General features: G+C 56.2%; 4 protein-coding genes across 6 annotated transcripts in view; 2 read left to right on the top strand and 2 right to left on the bottom strand.

Moving 5' to 3' along the window:
• RANBP3 (RAN binding protein 3) overlaps positions 1–9,876 on the top strand; it is a gene marked incomplete at its 5' end in the record, with an annotated part of 52,338 nt that extends 42,462 nt beyond the window's left edge. Inside the window, 8 exons of the mRNA XM_084250543.1 lie at positions 1,960–2,063; positions 3,200–3,278; positions 4,022–4,124; positions 4,684–4,793; positions 6,342–6,462; positions 8,718–8,860; positions 9,214–9,400; positions 9,570–9,876. Of these exons, the coding sequence (XP_084106669.1) occupies positions 1,960–2,063; positions 3,200–3,278; positions 4,022–4,124; positions 4,684–4,793; positions 6,342–6,462; positions 8,718–8,860; positions 9,214–9,400; positions 9,570–9,613 (891 nt within the window). The 3' untranslated portion in view covers positions 9,614–9,876. The remainder of the gene's footprint in view (positions 1–1,959; positions 2,064–3,199; positions 3,279–4,021; positions 4,125–4,683; positions 4,794–6,341; positions 6,463–8,717; positions 8,861–9,213; positions 9,401–9,569) is intronic.
• Positions 9,877–11,509: 1,633 nt separating this feature from the next.
• CAPS (calcyphosine) lies at positions 11,510–12,326 on the bottom strand (the record flags this gene model as incomplete). 2 transcript variants are annotated; one of them, XM_084249548.1, is made up of 4 exons in its annotated part: positions 11,510–11,611; positions 11,692–11,898; positions 11,997–12,174; positions 12,244–12,326. In XM_084249548.1, the coding sequence occupies 4 exons, from the start codon at positions 12,324–12,326 to the stop codon at positions 11,510–11,512; spliced, it is 570 nt and encodes a 189-aa protein (XP_084105674.1). The 2 variants fall into 2 exon arrangements, with proteins under 2 accessions (XP_084105674.1, XP_084105675.1); XM_084249549.1 differs by having other exon boundaries at positions 11,773–11,898.
• A 3,225-nt stretch (positions 12,327–15,551) lies between these two features.
• On the bottom strand, positions 15,552–17,169 carry VMAC (vimentin type intermediate filament associated coiled-coil protein; the record flags this gene model as incomplete). The annotated part of the gene is made up of 2 exons (XM_084248824.1): positions 15,552–15,870; positions 16,979–17,169. The coding sequence occupies 2 exons, from the start codon at positions 17,167–17,169 to the stop codon at positions 15,552–15,554; spliced, it is 510 nt and encodes a 169-aa protein (XP_084104950.1).
• Positions 17,170–18,116: 947 nt separating this feature from the next.
• Positions 18,117–24,988, top strand: NDUFA11 (NADH:ubiquinone oxidoreductase subunit A11). Of its 2 annotated transcripts, XM_084248673.1 has the most exons (5): positions 18,138–18,226; positions 19,208–19,277; positions 22,811–22,903; positions 23,291–23,413; positions 24,817–24,988. In XM_084248673.1, exons 1-5 carry the CDS (start codon positions 18,155–18,157, stop codon positions 24,927–24,929), a joined length of 471 nt encoding a protein of 156 aa, XP_084104799.1. In that variant the 5' UTR covers positions 18,138–18,154; the 3' UTR covers positions 24,930–24,988. The 2 variants fall into 2 exon arrangements, with proteins under 2 accessions (XP_084104800.1, XP_084104799.1); XM_084248674.1 differs by lacking the exon at positions 19,208–19,277 and having other exon boundaries at positions 18,117–18,226.
• The last annotated feature ends 239 nt before the right edge of the window (positions 24,989–25,227 follow it).

Here is a 25,227-nt window from a genome sequence, read left to right as displayed (position 1 = left end):
GGGTGAGCCAGTGAACTAATGAATTATTTTATTTTCATGCCTCCCCCAGGTTAAACAACAGAAAGTCCCCACAAAGGCAGGTGGGAAGAGGACAGAGCCCATCATGGTGTAGTCCTGTGGCTCATGGCCCACTCAGCAACTGCTTGTTTTTTGTGCCTGACACACCCCACTGCTCGGCTCCTAGCACACACTCCCAGCTCCGTGCTACCCCCTCCACCCCAAGTGTACAACTCAGCAGTGGCTTCTGGCACCAGGCTCCCTTGATAATATAGTGGGGGACAGAGAAGCAAGCCACTGCGTGTGCTTCTCCCTGAGAATTGACATTTTCATGGCAAAGGAGAAAGCAAGTGTCACAATGAGATGCTTCGGAGGTCCCTAGGTAGGGTTTTTTTTTTTTTTTACATTAGGATTTCTGTCAGAGCACTAGCAGCATTGGGCCATGTCTTTCTGAGTTGTTGGAGGTTTGCTCTGGGCACTGTGGGGTATTAGCCAACATTCCCAGCCTCTACCCACCTCAGTCATAACAACTAAACATTACACAGCCAGTGCTGAATGTCTCCCATAGGAACAAATCACCCCTGGTTGAGAAACCATCACCTTATTTTTTTAAAGTAAGGCAAGTGGAAAGATACTGTTTTCTTTCCCAAAGAAGGCACTAGTGTTTACCACCTCCTGACTGCCCCTTGAGTGGTATGTCAGCATGTCAGTCTGGTCTGGGGACTTTGAGTCAGTGGGTGGGGAGTGGCTGGCAGTACAGGAGATCTTGGCTCCGAACCCTTTGCACTGGCACTCTGGGACAACCAGATTTGGGCAGCACTACCTTTCCCAGACACAGGGACAAGATATTTTTCCATGGTGTATCCTGCAATAATCTCCTTTGGAAGCCTGGGAGCATTGTCAGTGGCCGTGTCCAGGGACAGCTGACGTGGTTGTACTGAAGGGTGGGTGCTTCTGCAGCCAGAAATGCTGCTCAACACCCCACAGTGCCCATGACGGCCATAAACAGAGGATGATCTAGCCCCAAATGTCAGCGATGCTGAGGGGGAGAAACTCTAAAATAAGGAAACAAATCTCTCTCGAGTATAAAAAACATCAGATCATGTGTTCTGCTTTCTCCTTTGGTACTTACTGTCCAATAGAAGCACAAATCTCCCAAGAGACAGAAAGTAGGTGTTGATGTTACACAGCTTTATGCCAGAATAATGAGTCCCGTGGAGGCTGTTCCCGCCAAGGGAAAAGAAACAGAACAAGGGAAGGTCTGAAAATCCACTCAGTGGGGGATGGGAACTTGGCCTAGGCCATCAGGCTGAGTCCATTCCCTGATTTTAGGGGAATGACTGCCTTGAAAGTGGGGTGAGGGCGGTAGTCTTATGGAGGTCAAAAACCTCCATCATCTTTGAAGTGAGCAGTCACATCCCAGCTTCTCTGTGGAGGATGATTTAGAGCCGTGATTTCCTACCGCCGAGCCTCTATGAGGGTGGTAGTGCCCACCTGCAAGGGTTCCTAGGCTGTTACAGTAGAAATGTTTAATGGGCATGGCACAACCGTCAGCATAAAAGGCGGCCTTGAGGAATGCTGCTTTTATCATGTTTATAATAAAGCCCTTCAAATACCAGCTTCGTAAGCATTCTGTATTCTGGGGACAGAAGCATCAATGAAATTCCAACCAGATGCCAGCTTGAGTGCTGTTTTTTTTTGAACAAGGGAGAAAAATCTGCCTAATAGTTTGTGAAACTCTTTCTGTATCTTAACCACTAAAATCGAAAAGGAAATTGGTTACAGTCCCATCCCCCGCTGTACACACATGTGCTCAAGCACAGGCACATACACAGAGTAGATGACAGGATTTGCACTTGGGCACTTTGCCATGTGATGTAGGGGCTGTGCAGACAGGCTGAGCTGTGGAAATCCAGAACATGCTGTTCTCTGAGTAGTAAATGTTTCCTCTCTCTCTCCCAGTTGATAAACGAGAACACTGAAGTAGCTGACATGGAGAATGCTGGACACCCCAGTTCAGAAGCACCAACCGCAACCAACTATTTCCTTCAGTATATCAGCTCCAGGTGCGTGTCTCTGGCTGGGCTCCCAGCCTGCGTATGGGAGTGCCTCAGCCACAGACGGGCCTCTGGCCATCCATCGTCACTGCCTCAGGCCCCGAGAAGAGGCAGCCACATGCACCAGGAGCCAGCCCACTTCCTCCCCAGAGGCAAAGTAGAGGGGAGGGGGTAGAAGATTCTGGGATGGTGGGATTCAACGCACCCCTGAAGCAAGGCCAAGTTCTATAGGTTGTTGGACCCTGACCTTTGAGCAGCCTGTGTCACCAGGACCTCATGCCCAGGACAGACCCAGTGGGCCTTTTTTTTTAAAGATTTATTTATTTATATAAGAACCAGGGTACAGACCAGATGTGTGGGAGGGTGAGAGGATTCACCAGAAACAGCGGGGAACAGAACAGGCAGACTGATGAAATACACTGCTGAGGGGAGCAGCGGGTGAGACAGGAGGGGTCTGCCACCCCATGTGGGACCCTCGCCAGCCGGCTGGGATCAAACTGGCACTGCAGAGGCTGTGGACAGCTTCACAGCGCAGCTCTCAACCACCTGCGCCACCAGGGGAGGCCCCCAGTGGGCTTTTTAAAAGACATGCTTTTCCACCACAGTATTTCCCAGGACAGGAGGTATTTACAGCCTTGACCTCTTTTATTGGCTCAAGTGTGATGGCAGTGGCAGTTGCCATTTGTTGAGCATTGCTTATGGGCAGCCAGACTCCCCCACCAGCAGCCCCAGGGGTAAGAGATGTACCTCCTTCATGTGGGCCAGGAGACGGGACTTAGAGAGCTACAGTGACTGGACAAGGGGTGGCCCACCACCGAGGAACAGCTGGGTTTCATTCCCAGAAGCGGGTTGCTCCCGATTCTGACTCCTGCACTTGGCTTGTCCAAGACAGCGTCCTATTCTGCGTACCTAGTGTGATGTCCTCCTCCTGGGGCTTGGGGGCTTTCAGGCATGTCCCCTGAAATTTGGTGCCTCGAAGTGGGAGCTAACAGTCCACGTTACGGTGATGCAGGCTGGCTTGGAGGCATGGAGGGTTCCCTCTCCCAGACTCTGCTTTCTGCACCGGAAGTTTGACTCTTTCCCCACCCTGACCGTGCGCGCATCTCATGTTCCCATTCAATTCTCATGGCACGTCTTCTCTTCAGTTTAGAGAACTCGACCAATAGTGCTGATCCCTCCAGCAACAAATTTGTATTTGGCCAGAATATGAGCGAGCGTGTGTTGGTGAGTGGCCCCGTAGGGACTCTTCTTCTGGGGACCCAGAAAAACCATTAGAATCTTCCCACGGGTAGAGGGTGTCCCTGTAAAATTAGGACACTTTTCATCACACATCAGGGACAGAGGGCCTGGCTTGGACTCAGCTTACAACTGGGGGCAGGGTAATCAGTGTCAGCTGCTGAAGGGGCTCTCTGGGTGTTCATATGTCCTGCCTTTCCTTGTCCTGAAGAAGGCTGCCCGTGAGTCATGCTTCCTCCCAGCTACGGCCACACAAGCCGCAACTCTCAGACCAAAGTCACAGTGGTACAGTGGGAGTCAAAGAACTGCTTCACAAGACAAAGATAAACATCAGGGTCTAGGGTGACTGGCAACTGGTGCCTCTGACCAAATGCTTGTGCCCCAAGAGTTCTGGGCCCCGAGGGCAGTTTCCATGTAACAGGTAGACAGACCTGTGTGGACTGAGAGCTGACTGGAGCTGGCCACCTTTTTGCTAGGATTTACTGGCAAAAGATGCTTGGGGAGCACTGTGTGGAGGTCGGAGGTCTGACTGGGACACTACACTTAGGGAAGGGGCATCCAATCTCATCCACTGGGTCTAGGCGGGTCCCCAAAGCTTTGAAGAGAATCCCTCTGTCCAGGCAGGGAAGTGCCGAGAGTTGCTGTCCCTGCAGGGGGGTCTCCTGTTCCGCTGCAGTCAGTCCTGCAATACCAATACGCGCTCCTCCTGGTGTGCCTTTCTTTTCATGCAGAGCCCACCAAAATTAAATGAGGTCAGTTCAGATGCCAGCAGGGAAAATGCAGCTGCTGAGTCTGGGTCAGAATCCTCGTCCCAAGAGGCCACCCCTGAGAAAGGTATGCTGGCAGGCCTGCTGCCCGAGAGTCAGGGGAGGAAGGTTTGGGGATATTGAGGGATGGGAACACTGTTCATCCAAGCTGCCCGGGAGGTACAGGGGAGCTGACTTGCCTCAGGAGTAACAACCACATGATCTAGCTATGGGGACAGTAAAAGGCGTGGGCGCTGATTTTCTGTGAGCCGAAAGGAACATGTTCACTTTAAATGTTGAGGCCATGGTGCTGCAAGGTGACTCTGGGAGAGAGCTGCTGCGTAGGCCACTTCGTGCTCTGAGACAGCATGGGGCAAGGGGTTCTCTTCAGTGTCCTCTCAGAAGTCTCTCACCCTTTCTCTCCTGTGCTGACTGGGACACTGAGGAGAACCAGAGCCGCTCTGGGCAGCTCCCACGTGGGAGTCAAGGCTGTGTTACTGGGCTTGTTTTCTGGAGACCCTCCAGGTCCTGGGTGTGGCACCTTTGCAACCCGCGCCAACCATTTTTGGTGTCCTAAGGTGTGCACTCTGCTTGCCCCACCCCCCCACACCCCAATAAATAGTGTCGTTCAGCTAATAACATTTCAGAGTCCCTGGTCGAATCGGCAGCCGCTTATACCAAGGCAACAGCACGGAAGTGTTTGTTGGAAAAAGTGGAAGTCATCACCGGGGAAGAGGCCGAGAGCAACGTTTTACAGGTGAGGCAGCCGGCTGGTGGGCCTCTGGGCCCTTTGATGGGCAGCAGTGGGGTGTGTTCGGGGTGCAGCCCCCAAGGGCTTGGCCACAACCTCCAGGTACTCAGACCTTCCTCAGTCTTCCCTTGGAGGTGACCAAAGTGTCAGTGGCACTACTCTGGCGACTTTGTTGAGATATGAAACATTTTGTGTTTTTCTGTTTTAGAGCAAAGGATCTGTGTTGAGAGCTTGGTAGTTGAAGAAAATGCAAAGAGGATTGTAACAAACACCTCCCACACCTAGAATTAACAGCCATAGTTACTTGCCATGCAGGCATCCCGTGTGTTTTATCAGGGGGAAACGTCATAAATACAACCTAGATTTTGCTCCACTTTTTCCTTGTCTTCGTCCTCCTCCCACTCTGGGGCAACCTGTCTAGTTTTGTGGGCTCATTCATCTGCTTTTCATGTTTTCACATACACATGTGGGTGTGTGTCTGCCAACCACATAGCAGACGGGCGGGTTAACGTGGGGTGTGAGTAGTACTTCTCTCCCCCACTCGGCATTGTTTTGTGATCCACCCATGTTAAGACATACTGACTTAGATCTGCAGGCTGTCTCTGCATAATGGTCTCTTGCATATTCCATGTGTGTGCGTGTGTGTGTAGACAACTTTCTTGAGATACGCACATATTATAAAATTAACCCTTTCAAGGAATAAAATTATGTAATTTTTAGTATATTCACAACTTTAATTGAGAACATTTTTGTCCCCCAAAAAGCAACTTCATGCCCACTAGCAGTCGGTTGCTCCTCCAGCCACTGGCACCACAATCCCACTCTCTATCTCTGTATTTGCGTGTTCTGGACACTTCACATCAATGGAATCACACTCTGTGGACTTTGTGTCTGGTTTCTCTCCTTGAGCACCATGTTTGAGGTGAATTCACATTACAGTGAGTTTCAGAGCTTCCCTCTTTATGACTGAATAAATCCAGTGTCTGGATGGACCACTCTGTATTTATCTATTCACCTGTTGATGGACACTTGGGTTGTTTCCACTTCTTAGCATTTATGAGTAATGCTGGTATGATTGTCTACAAGTTTTTATGTGAATATGTGTTTCATTTCTCTTGGTAGAAACCTAAGAGTGGAATTCCTGAGCCACGTGGTAGCTCCATGTTTACCATTTTAAGGAGTTGTTTTCCACAATGGCTGCACCACTTTCCATTCCTACCAGCGGTGTGTGAGGGTTCCAATTTCTCCACATACCTGTTCTCTGTCTTTTGGGTAATAGCCTTTCTTGTGGGTGTGAAGTGACGATATCTCATTGTGGTTTTGATTTTCATTTCCTTAATGATTCTTTTTTGTTTTTAATACCCCTTTGAAAATGCAAACTCCCTTCTACCTGGAAGCTGAGTGAAAAAAAGCCAAGGGCCAGATCTGGGCCCTCTCCCCTCCCTCACCAACCATAGTTTGCTGACACCACCCCCCTCAGTGGTTCACACAAATTAGATGGAAGGTTCCCCCTTCCCCAGGTCTTGCTCACCCAGAGGCCGCCTTGTGTTCCAGATCCAGTGTAAGCTGTTTGTATTTGACAAGACTTCGCAATCCTGGGTGGAGAGAGGACGGGGGCTGCTCAGACTCAACGACATGGCTTCAGCCGATGATGGCACGTTACAGTCCCGACTAGGTGAGCTGCAGTGGAGGCTGGCGAGACCTCCTGTGGGCTTCTGTGGAGAGGGCTTGGGGTGGTGTGGTTTCCCAAGACTGTGTAGGGCCCAGACCCAGGCACAGGGAAGCAGATCCCCACAGGAGAACACTTAGATCAAGCGGGCCGGGCCTGACCCAGAGGCTCTAGCTTCCAGCCCGTCCACGAACTCTCCTGAGTTTTACAATATATAAAAAGTATTTAGCGGGCCTCCCTGGTGGCGCAAGGGGTTTAGCACCACACTATGGGGTGATTGCAGCCTCTGTAGCACAAGTTCGATCCCCTGCCAGCCAGGGAGCAGCCCACATGGCAAAGCAGACCTCTTCTGTCTCGCCCGCTGCTCCCCTCCGCAATGTATTTCGGTCCGTCTGCCTGTTCTGTTCCCCACTCTGTCTCTGGTGAATCCTCTCACCCTCCACACCTCTGGTCTGTACCCCAGCTCTTGTATGCATAGATGGACTAAATCTTTTTAAAAAAAAAGATTTTAAAAAAAAAAGCAATTTTTTTTTTGAAGATTTATTTATTTTTATACAAGAACTGGGGTACAGGTCAGAGACATGGGAGGGTGAGAGTCTTATGAGTAACTCCCTGGCCAGCTGGGAATCGAACCCGCACTGCAGAGGCTGCGGACAGCTTCACAGCTCTGCGCTCAAACGCTGCGCCACCGGGGAGGCCCTATTTAGCAATTTTTAAACTTATTTTCTGATAATAAAAGTGCCAACTGTCTTATGGTAGAAGGGAAACCCCCCCCCCAAAAAAAGATCAACATCAGGAGTAAAATCTCACTAATAATATTTTGTTGGTTCTTTGATTTTTTTAGGAAATGGGGGAATATTTTGTCTCCTGCTCTTTTCATTTGCTGTTTTGTGAACACCCTCCATATTGAAAGAAACTTTTATACACTAGTATTCCATTGACAGTGGACTTCTGTTACCATCACATTGGTGGACATTTAGGGGGTTCCTCCTTTTTTACTTTGACTATTGTAATACTCCTGGGGCTATCTACAGGTGACTCTGACTCCCAGAAGTCTGCTGGTTTAAAAAATGGATGTGGGTGTGTGTGAAAGAAATATTTGCGTTTTTTTCTACTTTTCCCAGATGAAGGTGGTTTTCCAGCCTTCACAGAGAAACCTACTCCCTGCTCAGTAGTATCTGAGAAATGTCTTCACACCCTTGAACTCAGAATCTTCCCAAGGATTAGAACAGAGATGAAAACAGCCCTCCTGTTTAGGCTCCTATTTTCTCCCCCTTAGATGTCCCTCAATTAATTTTTTATTTTTTTTAATGGAAATTTTCAAACATGAACGGAGCGCATACAGCGCGTTGCTGCTACCCCTGTGTCAGCCTGTGGGCAGCCTCGCTACAGCTGCAGCCTCCCTCCCTCCTTGAAGTCCACTCTGGCCCCGCTTTTCCTTCACCCAGCACAGCCTTGATCCTTACCTCAGACCTCTCAGCCCATGGAAACTGCTACTCGCCCCAGAGGTGGACACATTGGGCCCACAAGGCCAGGCTTGGGGGACTTAGAGAAGGGCCACATGGAGATCTGGGGGGGCCCCGGACCCCGCAGCTCTTACTGAGCTAGCCCATGCTTCTCCCCTCCTGTGTGGTCATTTGGAGCCCTGGGTTGGGGTGACAAGGCCTGTACATGGGGAGAGCTGGCCTGGCATAGGTGGGGAGTAGAGGGGGGCATGTGGGTAGGCTGTCACAACTCTAGCAGGCTCACGGAGCCTTGGGTAAACGCTGGGTGTCCCACATACCTGCAAAGAGGAAATTTCTACCCCCCGTTCTCTCTGCCATATACTGGCTCTATCAGCCTGTTCCCTCCTGATGAAGCTCAACAGCATTGGCCTTGACCCTCTAAGAAAACAACGGTACAGGTGCTAGGGCTTAGGCCTCTGGGTGGGAGACAGTCAAGAGGTATCAACTTTTGTGTGGCTTGTCCTGAGTGTGCAGCCTACAAAGCCTGCCAGCTGCCCCTGCTGTCCACCTCATGCTCCACCTAATTACCCCTTCCCCAGGGGCACCACTGTCCTGGCACCCTCCACTGTATGTGGTCTCTTACCCCACCAGCAGACCTAGAGAGGGAGGGTGAGGCTAGCCCCAGCAAATAAGGACTGTTGAGCTGGCAGGTTTCCATGGGATCTGCCCTATGGTGTTTTTGCTCTCCTTCTAGATTGTTTGTTCTGGTAGCTAACAGTTGGGGGGCCGGGGAGTAAGTGGCCTTGTTGATTGCAGTGATGCGAACCCAGGGCAGCTTACGGCTGATCCTCAACACCAAGCTCTGGGCCCAGATGCAGATCGACAAGGCCAGTGAGAAGAGCATCCGCATCACAGCCATGGACACCGAGGACCAGGGTGTAAAGGTCTTCCTCATCTCGGTGAGCAGCACTGGGGACGCAGGACAGGCTGGTGCCTGCCTTTTAGGGACAAGGCTACCGAGAAAGCCCCCCTGACACAGGGAGCCCCTGCCTCTCCCTCACCCCGGCTCCTCCAGCCCTCTCCTTGTGCACGGGTGTGTCAGCCAGGGAGCGGGCAGAGAGACCTCTTGTGGGGCGGCCCCCAAAGCCAGCAGGTTCAGTTCAGTGAAACAGGGACAAGAACGGCACCCAGGAGGAGAGGCCCTTGGGGCAGTGGGTCTTTGAGCCACTGTCCCCAGAGTTTGTCTAGAAGAGGGAGTTGGGTTTCTCCCCAGGAGACCTTGTAACCGGCACTTTGGTTCTGCCTCCCATAGGCCAGCTCCAAGGACACCGGGCAGCTGTACGCAGCCCTGCACCACCGCATCCTGGCATTGCGCAGCCGTGTGGAACAGGAGCAGGAGGCCAAGACACCAGCCCCTGAGCCCGGGACAGCTCCTTCCAACGAGGAGGATGACAGTGACGATGACGACGTCCTGGCTCCATCGGGAGCCACTGGAGGTGGTGAGCTGGGCAGTCCCTGCCCCGGGGGGTGCGGGAGGACTAGTTTCCTAGGTCCCCTCCCACCTGCTGTCCCCAGCCTGGAGCTGACCTCTGGACATGGGTTGCTGACCCAGGGAGGAGGGGCTCCGTCCAGGATGGGACCTTGACGGTAGGTCCTTGCTTCCCACAGGCACCGGCGACGAAGGGGATGGGCAGACAGCCGGGAGCACATAGCGCCGGGAGCCGCTGCCCACGAGCCTGCTGCTTTGTCCGTCTGTCCGCCCGCCCACCTGCCTTGCCCCTCTGCAGCATCGAGGTGCGGCGCTCGGGAACCACACTCCCCGTTGGGTTGGCCACAGTTCGGATCCGCACGGCCCGTTCAGAAGCAGACTCGGGAACTGCCTGAATGTGGTTTGGGACACGAGACCTCATCATATTGATGAGCAAAAAAAAAAGAACATTTTTTCCCTCCCCTCCTTTGAATTGAAATGGCACATTAAGACTTGTCACGGCTTCTCACTGGGACACCTGGTTTCTTCCTCCCTCCCTCGTGTCGCCGGCCTCTCCCCGCCGCCGCCCACACCCCTGCCCTGTGGGTTCCTGCTGCCTGCCCAGGCCCCCGGCCAGTCCTCACAGGTGTGGACACTGGGCTGCTAGGTGTGTGTTTACTGCTCTCTTTATCTCCTGCTCCCACATTCTGATTTGGGGCTCTTTTTTTAGATCTTTCCCCCCCGGGGCTTCATGTTTGGTTCCTTAGATTAAGACGTCATGCGTCGAGCATTTTCAACTCCATCACGGGCCTTGTCCTCCATCTTGCTGTGGTCCTGGCCTCTGTCCGGGCCTTTTGATTGGGTGGGGGTGCTCAGTGAGCTGCTCAGTGAGCTGCTCAAGGTGAGGAAGTGGGCAGACCCCCACTTGTTCCTCATCTCAGGGGCCCCAGCCTATCTAGAAAAGGGCCCAGTGAACCTGTGAGGAGGGGTCTCGCCCATTCTGTCACTGTCACACCCAGGCTTCTTCCTGCTGTCAGCCACTCCTGCGCCATCCTGGATGCCATTGTCCCCAACACCATCTGGGGCGGGGGGCTTCTATCAGAGGCAGGGAGTACCCTAGCCTGGCCTTTGGGGAAAGGGCAGCGGTTGGGTTCCAGACAACAGACTGTCCATGCGCTCACAGCACACACAGCAAGTGTTGTGCCCCCCCTCACCTTGGCCATGGCTGAGACCACTGGACACCACCTGCCTGCAGAGGCCCACAGGGAAGGGCCCTGTGCACGGGGCACCATGGGATTTCAGGGGAAGCCGCCAGGCCACACCCTCAGAGTGGGGAGAAGCCTGGTCTCTGCAGCTGTGCCGCCTCCACCTCAGGTTGGAGCGTGCAGCCTGAGCCGTGGGAAGACACCAAAGGCCCTCCCAAGAGATCCGGCCACACTTTTCTGCTTTAAGCCTTAGCCAACTAGTGACAAGTAAAACCAGATAATGCCCATGTGTTTTGAAACATTTATGTAAGATTGTCATATGAAATGTATTTGGGAACTACATTAAAACTTTTAACTAAAATGTTGGCCTCCTGCATGCCCCAGGGGCCTCAGGAAGCTGCACAGCCTGGCCAAGAACCACCTCCGCCTCCTAGGGCGAGGTCCCCAGCAGCCTGGCCTCCCTGTGGGCCCCTGGCCCCCGCCCCATATGCCACGCCTGGGCAGGTGACCAAACTCGCCTGCCCTTCAAGAATGGCTGCCTTGTGCGGGGCCCTGCTTCACTCAACAGCCATTTGTTGCCCCACCCAGGGCCACCTCGGTTCCTGGAGGCCTCACGGGGAGTGGCAGGGGTGAGAGCTGCTGGCAGGGCCAAGGGTCCACTGAGCAGATCAGAGGAGGGGTGGGGAGCATGTGCCACAGCATGAGACTTGGGCTTGCAAGGGCCCTGCTCTCTGGGGGCCTGAGCCAGTGGCCCGCTGTTGGAACCTCTGTCACCTGGTGGCTGAGCACCGTCCTCCAGATCAGGTCCAGTCAGTTCTACGGCCCCAGTATTGCCCGGCTCACAGCCCAGGTGAGAGGGGCCCCGGCTCAGGGGTGCTGGGGTTGGGGGGGGGGGGTCCTACAACTACAGTGGAGACATCTAAGGGGTGTGATGCTCACAGCCGCCAGGCACTGGTCATCATGGCCACAAACTCGTCGTCTGTGTCCATGGAGGCGCTCACACCGCTGTAGTAGTCCTGGAATTCAGCCAGTGTGACCTGGGGGCAGACGGGCTGTGAGTGGGACCAGAGGCTGAGGCAGGAGGTGCGGGGGGAGGGGCTGCTGTGTGGGTACCCACCTGCCCATCCTTCTCTGAAGAGTCAAAGTTGTCCAGAAATTGGCGAAGCACTTGCTCTTCCGTCCACTCCCCACTCCGCACCTTGGGATGGGCACTTCCGCTGTACACCCCCCGGAGGTCCTCCACGGTCACCACGCCGTCCCCACTGCGGTCCAGCTTGGCAAAGGCAGCTGCAATGACTGCCTCACGGGCCTGTGACATGGGGGGCTGAGGAGGGGAGAGGTCGTCAATGCGGGGGCCCAACCCAGACAGTGGGGTCTGGTCCCCAGAAGGGGCTAGCTCCTGGCCAGGCACCCTGATCTCACCCGGAGCGCCCGTAGAAACTCCTCCAGGTCCAGCGTCCCGCTGCCATCGCGATCCCAGCGTCTGCAGATGCCTTCCACCTCAGCCGTGGCCAGCGCCAGCCCCAGCTTAGCCAGGCCCCGCTGGAACTCCCCCACATCCAGGGATCGGCTCCCATCCTGATCCAGGCGGCGGAAAAACCTGGGGGACAGGGGATGATGTTGGAAAGTAATGGGGGGAGCGTTGGGGAGGTGCAAGGGGACAACTCACCTGGCCAGGCAGTGGATGCCCGAGACCCCTCGAGACAGGCACTGTGCCCGAAGCTTCTCCATGGTGGCGTCCACGGCATCCATGCTGAGTCAGGGCTCCGGGCGGCCAGTTAGGGAGACAGGTCAAGGGGAGTCCTGCTCAGCCTGCCAGGCTGTGAGCAGAGTGCAAGAAGCCCACCGCGAGGCCGGCTGTCCTGGAGCCCTCCAGGTGGCAACTCTGGCTCCTGCCTGATTTTCCCAGGATAGTTCAGTGGTGTGTCCTGCCCGGCAGGGCTGTTGCTAAGGGACGGTGCCTCCGGGGGACTGGGCGGGGCCCCAGCTGTAACCCTCACCATGCCAGGGGCAGAGAGGGACAGGACAGTGCTAGCCCTAGCACCACTGCCAACTCTGTCCTGCCTACACCCTCTGCCAATCCCACAGTGCCAGGAGGGAACCCCTTCCTGGTCACAAGGAGAGACCACCACAGTGTTGATGGGGGTAGGCAGCGCCCTGGCCAGGGAGGCTCACAGCCGGGTCCTGTGGCACCTGAACTAGGTCCCCCTTTTCACTCAGTAGCAGGCAAAGCTGCTGAGGGGGAGCCAAGTTCCAAAGGCTCGAGGTGATTGAGGATGGCGCATTGGATGTGGACCTGAGCCACCAGTACAGGCCGAGACAGCAGAGTCTGACAGATGGTTCAAGGCTAACTTCAACAAAATAGTTCCTAGTTTGTTATTTAGAACCAGACACAGAGCTGTCAGCGTGAGTCTCTTGGTGATTGGCTCAGTTATTAAACATGCTGGACTCACCCATGACAAGCTAGTGAGACAGAAGCAGCCTGACCCTGGCATCACCCCGGAGGAACCAAGGCCACCGTTACCCAAGGCGTCAACCCGGACTCGGACATCATCATTGCCAACGCCACACGACACCGACAGGCGGGATCAAATGAATGTCCCGGGATTAAAACATGGGAACCCAGCACCCGCACAGTCTCAGATTGTGGGACGTATGTCACGGCCTGGACTCGAAGCACAGCTGGGTTGTCAGAAGTTGCTGTTACGGTCAGAAATCAATCCATAGGTTACAAGGCAGCCAAGGCTGTGATTCCAGACAAAGCCGGTGTAACACCGACAGCTTTATGAGAAACCACAGTGAATGCCGCTCAAGACTGGAAGCCCAGAAGGCTCCCGCAGGCAGAGGAACACTCTATTGTGGTTTTTTGCTAGGAAAAAAAAAAAATCTTTTATAGGAAAATGTAAATGTAACCACAATGTTTTCGGTTTGTTTTAGCAGTTCCTCTAAGCTAATCAGAAGTGCAACAATAGGGCCTCCCCTGGTGACGCAGGCCTTTGAGCACAGCGCTGTGAAGCTGTCCGCAGCCTCTGCAGCGCGGGTTCGATCCCAGCTGGCCGGCGAGAATCCCACATGGTGCAGCAGACCTCTCCTGTCTCGCCCACTGCTCCCCTCAGCAGTGTATTTCATCAGTCTGCCTGTTCTGTTCCCCACTCTGTCTCTGGTGAATCCTCTCACCCTCCCGTGCATCTGGCCTGTACCCCGGTTCTTGCATAAATAAATAAATCTTAAAAAAAAAAAAAAAAAGAATTGCAACAATACCCACCCCCCAAAAAAAGTCCCGGGCTGAATCTTGCTTTCCACAGCTGCAAAATGGGGCAATACCTGCATCTGCAGCCGCCAGCAGAGGTCAGACACAAGCATGTGTGTTGCGCGTGGGACAAGCTCCCATGACTGTTGCTTGTGCCCCACCCGGCAGGGGCCCAGCTTGGGCTGCGAACAACACTGGCCACTTCAGCCCCCACACCAGGAAGAATGGAGAAAAGACCAAGAATCATCCGGTTTATTCTTGAGCACAGAGCACAGACAGGCCCCAACCTGCCTTCCCCTCATACAAACAAGCCCCCCTTATTCTTCCAGAGAAGAAAATGGGCCATTGTTACTACACTGAGGGGTCACTGTTAGATGGAGGGCAGGCGGGCGGCACCGTCCCGAGGGCTGGGGATAGATGCCGACCTTTCTGGCTGGAATGGGCCCTACCCCCTCCCCATGGTTCCTGGTGTGACAATTCCCTGAGTAAGGAGGCCGGCAACAGTTGCCATGGCACCAGGCTGGGCAGAGAGGGGCACGAGGATCCCCGGTTTGATAAAAAGCAAAGGCCCCAAATGTCTTGGGCTAAGAAGGGCAGCTGGAAGAAAAGGAGTTTAAAAATAGATTCTCTGGGGAATATAAAAAAGGAGCTGGTTGCTTGCTACAAAAGCTAGACTGGTCCAGGGGCCTCCCCTGGTGTCCTGGGACTCCTGGCTGCCCTCAGGCCCAAACACCCATCCAGTCCCTCCCTACCGGGGTCCGTTCCCCAGGTGAGCCAGGTGCTGGTGGCAGAGAACAGCACAGACAAAAACCCTGCCCTAATGGAACTCACACCTTCATGGTAAGAAGTTCCAGAAATATAAAATGGAGTGATGGTGGGAGGTCGGCAGAGGAATTCCTTCAAATAAGGCTACCTGACCTAAGGAGGTGACATTGGAGCAAGAACCTGAGTGACAAGGAATCAGTCATGTGACACCCAGAGGAAAAGCCAGCATAGAGGCCTGAAGGCAGGACGTGATCAAGAAAAGGTTAAGGGATGCCTGAGCTTTCTTGGGCAGCGCAGCCTGGCTGCTACCGTCTCAGCATATCCCACACACTCTTTTTTCTGGGTTAAATTAGGCTGAGGGAAGGACAGTTTGGGGGGAAAAAATACCTACGATTGAAAACGTGTCTTTATATGAATGATGAAAAAAAGCATAACGCTTGAGACTCCAAATTCTGATCTGGGATGAAAAGTAAAAAAAAAAAAAAAAAAGCTTTAGCCAAGGAATGGGGGTTGATTCAGAAGAAACAAGAATCAAGGCAAGGGGGCAAATATATGAATCTCCCAGACAAAGAGAGCTCTTGAACCAGAGGCACCAGGGGTCAGGTGACCTAAAGGGTGAGGGGCCAAATTTAGACTCTCACTTTAACTAAAGAGGGTCCCCTGGGCTCGGATCCAGGCAAGCAGAGCCAAGTCTGAAGCTAGAAGTCCAGAAATGTGTAAGTGCTGACAACTTTTCAACAAGAGTGATTGGTTCAAAGATCTGTCTAGGCTAAACTCCTGCACATGGCCTGCTGGCTACCCATTTGGAGCCTATGCCGCTCGTGGGTTCTAATGCTTGGACAGGATTATGGCTCTGCCCGGGGGTCTCCTTTGGAAGACTGTCGACCCCCAAGAACACCCACAGCCGTGAAAAGTTCCCATCTGGACCCTCTGACTCAAGTCTAGAATCTGCACTCCTGGGCTCACACAGTGGTCCCAAACACGGCAGGCTGCAGGTGATTCCTGTCCTCCTCCTCCCCAGTGTTGTTGGCAAGGGCTGGACTGGGCTGGCCAGGGAGTGGGTGACTGGGGTCACTGGTTGGCAGAGGTCCCAGGCGCTCGGCCTCAGCCAGGGCGGCCAGCAGCCCAGCCAGCGGTGACCGGCGGCGACAGATGTCCTGCAACAGCTTGGCCCGGGGTTGCAGCTGCCCGATGAGCTCGTCCCTCTGGTGCACAGCAGCCTGCAGACTATGGACAGTGGCCTCCGTGGTCAGCAGCTGCTCCTGAAGAGCGGCAATCTCACTGGCAGAAAGGCAAGACACAGCAGTTACGGTACTGAGAGACCAGAGGTTCACCTCCCAAGGATCAAGGCCAACACAGCCTCAAACCACTACTTCCTCCCTTTTTGCGGACTGCATGTGTGTATGCCCCAAATTCATGTTAAATCACTACCCATCCCTCCCAAAGGAGGCCACGAGGGGCCTTCATTGAATTATTACCCTCATAAGAAGAGACGTGGAGAGTTGGCCTCCCCTCATTTGGCCACGTGAGGACACAGGGAGAAGACAACCATCTGCAAACTGGGGCCCCTCCCCAGAAACTGAATCTGTGGGTACCCTGATAATTGGATTTCCCAACCTCCAGAACTGTGAGGGGAAAAATTCCTGTTGTTTACACAGCCGGGCCTGCTATTTTGTAATGGTAACCTGAACAGATTAACACCTCTCATCTCCCCCCTAGCTCCTGCTGTAGCTCCCTTTCCCCTTCTTTTCCAGGCCTCCCCTGTGGGTTCCCTCAGTGTCCTGCGCGCCCCCATCACCGCCGCGATGGCTCCATGTTGTAACTGCCTAGGGCTGTGTCCGCCTAAGGGGAGGGCTCTGTGGGTCTGAACCCACACGTGTCCCAGTGTCCGGCACAAGGCCTAGCTCAGTAGGGATGAACGCATGCCTCCAGCCGCAGACAGAATCCAGCGGGGTCCAATGCTTGGAGAGGGCTATGGCCCTGCCCGGCTGGGGGCCCGCACCCCCGCCTCCCTGGGTTCTGCCTCATCCCTCTCCGTCCTCAGCTCCTGGAGGACTTCGGAAGCGCTGATACGACCCCATCCTCGGCTCAGAAACTCCCAATACTTCCACCACGAGGGCAGCGAGCCCTGAACCACTCACTACCAGCGGGTTTTGCCTCATGGGAAAATGGGCCCTGTTTTAGGTTAACGATCTAGGTGGGTGACATTTCCTAACTTTACAAGCTGACGACAAATTCAAGTTTTTTGGTGTTTGTGTTTTCAATACCACCAGCAGTCCGCCCTCCACGTGAGTGCGCCCGGCTCCCCCAGTCGCTCCTCTCTTCCCAGCCTCGGCTCCACCTTCGCCCGCTTCCTCCACGGAGTCCACCTGCCCGCCCCGGGCCTCACCGGTCCTTGGCGCAGCTCAGTTCCTCCAGGGCGGCGCGGAGCTGCTGGTCGTGACGGGCCAGGCGCTCGGCTTGGGCGCGCACGGTACCCTCCGCCGCGTCCAGCCGCGCCTCCAGCTCCGCCGCCCGCCGGTGCACGGCCGCCAGGTGCGCGTTCGCCTCGCGGATCTGCAGGGGCGGCGGCGCGGACATGGCCCCGGCCGCTGCCCAGGCCCGGCCACGCCCCCTGGCGGCCCGGAACCGGCCCGGCCACGCCCCCTGGGTGGCCACGCCCCTTGGGAGAGGTCTGGGTCACGCCCTCCTAGAACCCAAACGCCCTCACTGGGTCCAGCACCTCAAAGCCCCGCCCCCGAGCCCGTCCTAACGCCACGATTAGCTAGTTTTGACAGACCACGCCCCCGGATGGCCACGCCCCCGGATGGACGCGTCCTCGGCGGCACGCCCCGCTTAGGCGCGCGCGGGCGAAGGGATTGGCCACGCCTTCGCGACAAGTCCCGCCCCACGCAGAGCCTAACGCCAGGATTGGTCCGAATCCCGGCCCAAACGGCCTGACCACGCCCCCGGAGCTGCCCGCACAGCGCTCGGATCCACTGAGCGGGCCACGCCGCGCCCCCGAGGCTACGGGCAACTCCGAATTGGTCAAGTCTCAGCCATGCCTCTGGCCACGCCCCAAAATAGTGGCACGCGAGTCCACCGCGACGCGGGGGCCGCTCCGGGCGCGACCACGCCCCTCGCAGGCACGGGCGCGGGGGGGGGGGCCGCGCTGCTCCCCCCACGCCGCGTAATCACGCCCCGGGGCAGAGGCCCCGCGTGTGTCCGAGGCTCGCCCCTAAATGAGGCCCCCGCTCCGGTGGTCAGGTCATCCCCAATCTAGGGCCGTCTGGGCTGGAGTTAGCGAGATACGCCGCGCTGGTGACTTCCCCGGCCAGAAACACGCCGGGGCTCGCGCTCGGCCCTGACGCCAGGCCCCATCCCGGCGCGTGCGCACAACGCGTGTCCGTGTTCGCGGCGCTCAATAAAGTTGGGCGCTTGTTGCCGGCTGGGCGCAAGGGAGGCTGCGCGCGCCGCCCGCAGAAGTCTCGCGAGAGCGAGTGGCCGCTGCCCTTGGTGCGGGGACCCCGCGGGTGCTCTGTGGGGCCGGGGCGCGCGGCCATGGCGCAGACGCTCCTTCGGCGGTATGGCGACATCCCCGACGGCACCGAGTGCCACCGCAAGACCTACGCCAGCACCAGCATCGGCGGTGCTGCAGGTGAGCGCCCGCCGGGCCCGAGGGCGGAGGGAGGTCAGAGGGTCAGCGAGGGCCTGGGCCGGCGTCCGGGAGCGTCTGGGCTGCGAGGGCGCCCGGCTGGGGCCGCGGGTGGCGGGGCCGGGAACCTCGCGGGGCGGCCTCTGGCAACCGCAGGGGTGTCTGGCGGCCCCAGGGCGCTGGGGAGCTCTTGAATGAGAGAGGTTTTGTGGGGCTGTTGGGCCAATGCAGAGGGCGCTGGGATGCCGTGGGGTCTCCGGGAGCTGCCCGAGGGGGGCCGGGAATCTCGGGCTGGCGCACGGTCGTCGGGACGGCTCGGACAGTCGTGGGGAACTGCTCGAGATGAGTGTTCAGGGGGCCCAGCAGGTCTAGAGGGCACTGGGAGGTCGTGGTGCCTGTGACGCTGGTTACTGGGGTCGTTGAGAACTGTCCCTGGGTGCTGGGGTTTAGAAGTAGTTACGTGATCGCCAGGCTCTGGGGTCAGAGGAGCTTGGAGGGAGCATGAGACTTCCCCCACGGGGTAACTTTGAGATTTTGGGGGCTCATGGGTTATTGAGTAACTGAGTCGGCCTTTCTCGAGTCCAGGAGAGCTGGATGCTGTGGGACATCGAGATTTTAATGGGGTCTCCAGGGGGCTGGTAGGGGCACTGAGGCGATCATAGGTGAGGCAGGTCAGGAGCTACTAGGAGGGTACTTGGGAGGGTTACACCAGGGTATCCACAACCCTGGCATTCCCTGCAGGGGTGACACCAGAGTCACTCTTTACAGTCTCTGTTGTCACTCTCCCTGAAACAGGGTGTGTTGGCTTTGGCCACCTCGGTATCTCCAGCTCCTGAAACAGGGCCTGGCTGAAGTTGAGTCTCCCCCAGGAGGCATTTGAATTAAGGCAGACCTAATAATTTGAATTAAGGCAGATCTAATAATCACTGCCATTTTCTATTTGCGTATGTAGTAAGGTCAACCTTTATTGTGTCCATTTCTCAGAGGTGGAAACTGAAGGACAAGAGATGTATTAACTGCCCTGGGGTCTTTTGGAGCCGAGCTGCATATCCAGGTCTGCTAATCTGCTCTTGGGGGTTGTTGGGGTCATGAATAAGCATACAGAGACCTGGGGAGGAGGGTCGTCTTAGAAGAAAGGGCTGAAATGGATGTGGGGGCTTATGTGGAATCTGTTTGAATTCTGAGTTTTTGGAACAGCCCAGGGTGTGTGCTGGGGCCTCAAGGGGGCACATAACCTGGGAGAGCTGGGCAGGGAGGTAGTGGGGGTCACAGTAGAGGAGAATCCGTTCTGGCAGATTATTTCCTGGAGAGACTGGCAATTAGGGGTGCCTGACAGAATTTTATGGAGAGTCATGCTTGTGTTTCTAGGTAAACTGAAACAGAAAAGGGTCGCCTGAGGGGTGTTCGGTGCCTTCAGCAAGATTTGGAAAAGTGACTGGGTTAGGAAATTTGGAAACTAAGAAAAAATTAGCTTTGCTGTTTGTGAGCGAAAGTGTGTGTGTGTGCTCACAAATGCACACATGGTACGGGTGGACTGAGGTCTCGGGGGCTCTTGGGGGAGACTGAGCATGCCCCAGGGGTGTGGTGCTGCCATGTGAGTGAGGAATCGCCCTTCTTCCCCCTCCTTCATTCCCTGCCAGTCCTCAGCCCTCACCTGGTACAGTGTTCACATCTGCCTTCCCTGAGATGGTGAGCCCCTGGAGAGCAGGGAGGTCTTATTCCCAGCAGAGCCCAACCCCTGTGGGCACACGGTGTGCAAATGAATGAACAAATGGGTGAATGAATGAAGGCACACCATAACTATTTGTGAATGAATTACTGAATCTGACACACAGTTCCTATGAATGAATGAATGGCGCGAGTCAGAGCACTTGGTACCCGGATAAATGGAGTGTACAGTGACTGTGAAGGATGAGTGAGTGACGGTACTCCTAACTGAATGAATAAATGAGGGTACAGGGGGCCTCCCTGGTGGCACAAGGGGTTAAGTGGCAGCACTATGAAGCAGTCCACAGACTCCGCAACACAAGTTCGATCCCCCACCAGGGCGGTGACCCACATGGCGCAGCAGACCTCTCCTGTCTCCCCGCTGCTCCCCCCAGCAGTGTATTTCGTCCGTCTGCCTGTTCTGCTCCCCACTCTGTCTCTGGTGGATCCTCTCACCCCCGGCTTACACCCCACTTCTTGTATGCATAAATAAATAAACTCCATAACTGAATGAGTGAGGGTTCCCAGTTACTATGAATGAAAGAACAAATGAGGGGCCTCCCTGGTGGCGCAGCGGGTTGAGCGCAGCGCTGTGAAGCTGTCCGCAGCCTCTGCAGCGCAGGTTCAATTCCCGGCTGGCCAGGGAGATGCCCACATGGCGAGGCAGACCTCTCCTGTCTCCCCGCTGCTCCCCTCAGCAGTGCTTTTGGTCCTTCTGCCTGTTCTGCTCCCCACTCTGTCTCTGGTGAATCCTCTCACCCTCCTGCGCCTCTGGCCTGTACCCCAGCTCTTGTATAAAAACAAATAAAATGTTAAAAAAAAAAAGAAAAAAGAAATGAGGATATGCAGTAACTGAATTATGAATGAGGGTAGTCAGCAATGAATGAATGGTTGAGGGCCCCCGGTAACTGCGTGATGAGTGAAGGTAGGTGCCGTGTATCGTCTGTGTGTGCTGTGATGAATGTGTGAACAAAGGTGCACTGTGCCTGGAGGTGTCTGCAGGAGATGAACAGAGAGCCAGCGGCAGGTGGAGGGGGTGGGGGATGCCTAGGACAAAGTCTGTGTCAACAGAGGTCCAGGTGCCGGGGAGGCTGCTGAAGGGGGAGCGTGGCAACTGACCGCCTTCCAGCACTGCTGGGGGGAGTAAGGGTGGGGCAGTCCTTGCCTCTGGGGTGGTGTGGGGGCACCTGGCTCACTGCTCCCAGTACAAGGACTCCTGAAGGGATTGAATCGTGTCAGTGCTTCCCTTTCAGGGAGGGAGAGAGAGTGTGTGTGCGCAGCACGCACATGCTTGGGGCAGCGGACTGTGGGGTTAGGAGAAATAAGATCTGAAAAGTCACAGGCCAGCACCTTGCACACAGGATCCCTGTTAAAAAGTATGCCTCTTGGGCCTCCCCGGTGGCGCAGCGGTTGAGCACTGGGTTGCGAAGCTGCCCGCGACCTCTGTGGCGCCCATTCTATCCCCGGCTGCTCCCCTCAGCAGTGTACTTCGGTCCTTCTGCCTGCTCTGCTCCCCGCTCTGGCTCTGGTGAATTCTCTCACCCTCCCGCACTTCTGACTGTACCCAGTGCTTGTATAAATAAATAAATAAATCTTTAAAAAAAAAGTATGCCTCTTTACCCCTTATCCCTGTACCTCAGTTTCCCTACCTTTGAACTGGGATGGCAGTCTTTTCCCTCCTCCACTTGCTACGAAGGTTAACTGCTCAGCCGGGAACGTCACGTGGGCGTCCATGTGGCAAGCAGACGTGGGAACAGAGCACAGCCTGGGTCAGGCCCACCTGGCTTCCAGGCTGCTCTGCCATGACAACAGGCAAGTCACTCTGCCTGTCCAAGGCCCCTCACCTGGGAAGTGATGGGCACAGGGGGCTGAGCCTCTCAGTCGCTAAGGAGGGAGAGTGGGGTGGGGACTGCCCCTGTTACTGCCAGATGGCTGTTCTGTTTCTGGGGTGGGCTGACCACAGGATGTCCCGCCCCAGCAACACTGGGGGGTCAGTTTTCTGCATGAGCAGGGTCAAGTGCAGGATGGATGGAGGCCCATATTGATTGTTCTGGTGATGGGGTGCCAGCTAGGTGAGCCTTGGCCAGCCTGTCCACTGCGGAAGGAGGAGGCTGGTCAGGCCCTGCCCCGGCCCTTGCCCAGGTTAATGTTGATTCGGGAAGCCCCAGGAACAAACCCAATCCCTGGCCGTCAACGCAGCGCTGAGCCCTGGGCCCAGCCCCTCCCTGGCCTTTCATACATAAAAGCCAGCGTCAGGGCCGGGGCAGCAGGAGTGACAGCAGAGATGGAAAAGCTGACCTGGGTGTTGAGGCCGAGCGGACGTGGGTGGCCGCCAAGCCAGCCAGGTGTGAGGGATGGGCCCAGGCCCGAGCTGCCGGTAGGAAGGGGGCCCAGGAGTGGTGAGGAGGAGGCGCCGGCAGCCCCAGGAGCCAAACCTTTGCCAAGGAGGATTAGGCTGAGGAGCCCCAGGCCCCACAGGAGAATGGAACCTTTGATGGGAGTGGGGCCCGGTTGCCAGAACTGTGGGGGTGCAGTTGTGCACTCGAGGCCCCGTCCTGTCCTTGTGTCCACTGAAGGGCAGCAAGAGCAAAGCGGACCGGGCGGCATTTGGCAGGAGCTGGCTTTCCTCGGGTCTGGAGGGTGGGAGGCCTAGCCGGGGGCAAAGTCCAGGGTGAGAGCCCAGGTTCTGCAGCAGCAGACATAGGTTTGAATCCCAGGTTGGCTTCTCAGCAGCTGTAGGGCCCAGGGTGCTGCATCGTGGGCAGAAGGGGGCCTGGGAGCCACGTGGCACAAAAGGGGCAGAGGGTTTATGGGATGGTGAAGGAACCTCTCCCCAGCACCAGGGTGGGGTCTGACCTGCCCTGCCCTCTCTTCCCACAGGCCTGATCGTCTCTGCCTACAGTGTCGCACTCAAGACCCCAGATTCCTTCCTGGAGGGAGTGGCGAGGACGGGGCGGTACACATTCACTGCAGGTGAGCCAGCCGGGTGGCATCTGGGCATCTCTTTAGAGGACCCTCCTGCCACTGACCTGACCGTCATGCTTTGCTGTGTCCCTGTTACTTCCCTAGCTCCTGGAGCACACTCTGTGGCCACTCCCACTCCCTCAGCCCCTGGCAGTGGCCAAAGTCTGAGCCAGTAGTAGGACCATGTACGGGCCTCCTCCATCGGGGTATAGGCAGGGTGTGGGCAGGATGCCGCGGTGGGCAGCTCCCAGCTGACCAGCAGTGTGTCCCCATCCGTACCAGCCCTTCTGCCTCCTGACCACATGCCGTGAGCCCTCCGCAGGCACCTGCTGTGAGCCCCTGTGTGACTCCATTGGCCCCTGATAAAGCACCTGCCCTCCCCATCTCTCCCTGCAGCTGCCATCGGTGCCATATTTGGCCTCACTTCCTGCGTCAGCGCCAAGGTCCGCCAGAAGCCCGACGACCCCTTGAACTACTTCCTTGGAGGCTGTGCTGGGGGTCTGACCCTGGGAGTGCGCAGTGAGTGAGCCCCTAGCCCGACCTCTGCCCACCCTCCTCCCTCTGCTCCATCGCCCGAGTGCCCAGATGTGCAGAACATTCACCCAGCGGAGGGGCGGGGCAGTCCCTCCAGAGGCTCCCAGGTCTCTGAACTTTGGCTGTTCCTGTTAGTAATAGGAACAGCCCCTGCTGCGTAGGCCCACCCTCCTGTGCGCCCCAGCTCTCCGCAGCCTCGCCTCTCACTCTACTCCATCCACACCGTCCTCCTGCTGTTCCAGTACAGCAGACATGTTCTGCCTCAGGACTTTTGTATGTGCTGTTCTCTCTGCCTGGATGCCCTTCCCCCAGATGTCAACTCAGCCACCTCTCTGTCCTCATCCCCCTGTGTGCGATTTAGTTCCCCTGCTGCCCTCACTTCTTATGCCCCCCACCTTTGTTTGCCATGCCTTGACAGAGAACACGTGGTCACTGCTTGTGTCTCTGTGCCTGTGAGCAGAGAAGGTGGTGCTGGACCTCCTAGCGCACAGAACCCTGCAGGGGAACTGCTCACTACCCCCTACCCTTTATAGGTTGGGCAGCTAAGGCCCAGAGAGGGGGCTTAGGTGGCTTAAGGTAACCCGGATGCTTCCCTGTGGAGACAAGGCTGGGTCCCAGGCCAGCCTGACACAGTAGAGCCCCCCCTGCACCCTTCCCATCTTCCCTTACTAGCTTCCCCTCCCCAAACCCTGACCGGCCAGTACTTGTGCCCAAGAAACTAGCTTCCTGGTAGCTGGCAGCCTTAAGAAGGCCAGTTGTACAAATGAACTACTCTGGCCTGGCCAGCAGTGCTGGTTGGAAGCTTCCAGCTAGGCAGGGAGGGAGGGCAGGCGATGGAGGCCTCTGCCATCATGGCCTTGGTGTCAAGAGAGTGGGCAAAACCCTGCCCTGCTGAGCCTGTGGGCCTTGTTGGAGGCCCAGGGAGGTTCAGGTTTGACAGGTGCCCTCCAGCCTGCCAGCAAGCAGACCCCTTCCTCCCCTGGGGCAGCCTTCAGCGGGGACTTGCCTTCTTCCTCATCCCTACAGCTCTGGAGTTATAGAGCCTGCCCCAGCAAGGGCATTTTGCCCTCCTCAGCATAGGCACCATCGGCAGATGCGGGTCTTGGTGCCTATGGCAAGGTACCTCTGGGTGTCCTTTCTTTATGCTTCCCTCTTCCCCCACACCTGTCCCTTGGCCCAGCATGCTGGATGCCTGCCTCCCTGTCTGCCTCCATTTCCACAACTTCAGAGTCTGTCTCCCCACTTGAGAGTCTGGTGGAAGGGCCAGAGACTTAATCCCCGAGAAGAATATGGTCCCAGCCTTGCAGGTGGGGCATCCTTTGAGGTCACAGTTTAGCTCCTGGAAAAGGCCTCTTGAGTGTCTGATGCCTCCCTCCCTACTCTCACAGCTCACAGCTACGGGATCGGAGCCACTGCCTGTGCGTGCATGGGCACGATGGCTGCCCTGGTCAAGATGGGCCAGCTGGAGGGCTGGAAGGTGTTTGCAGAGCCGAAGGTGTGAACCCCATGCCCCCAGGGCCTCCAGCAGGCCGAAATGCATCTGAAAATAAATCCTGTGTATATGTGTATGTTTCCCCTTCTCCACTGTTCTTGGGGTACAGGAAGCTGGATGATGGGGACGGGCCAGCACAGGTGAGGGAGGCCCGAGGTGGATCTGGTAGGGAGGAAGGAAGAAAGCAGGAGATAAGGTTTGGTGCCGACAGGCCAGTGGCACCATCTGGGTGCCATAGAAAGAGGCATCAGGCAGGGGCCAGAGAATGCTGGTTACCGGGCCCCTTGGCGGCCGGAGCCTTCTGGGA

Source organism: Talpa europaea (genome assembly GCF_964194135.1).
Source record: "Talpa europaea genome assembly, chromosome: 12".
Classification (NCBI taxonomy): Eukaryota; Metazoa; Chordata; class Mammalia; order Eulipotyphla; family Talpidae; genus Talpa; species Talpa europaea.
The sequence above is the reverse complement of the archived record's forward strand: the minus strand, read 5'-3'. Positions and strand labels throughout refer to the sequence as shown.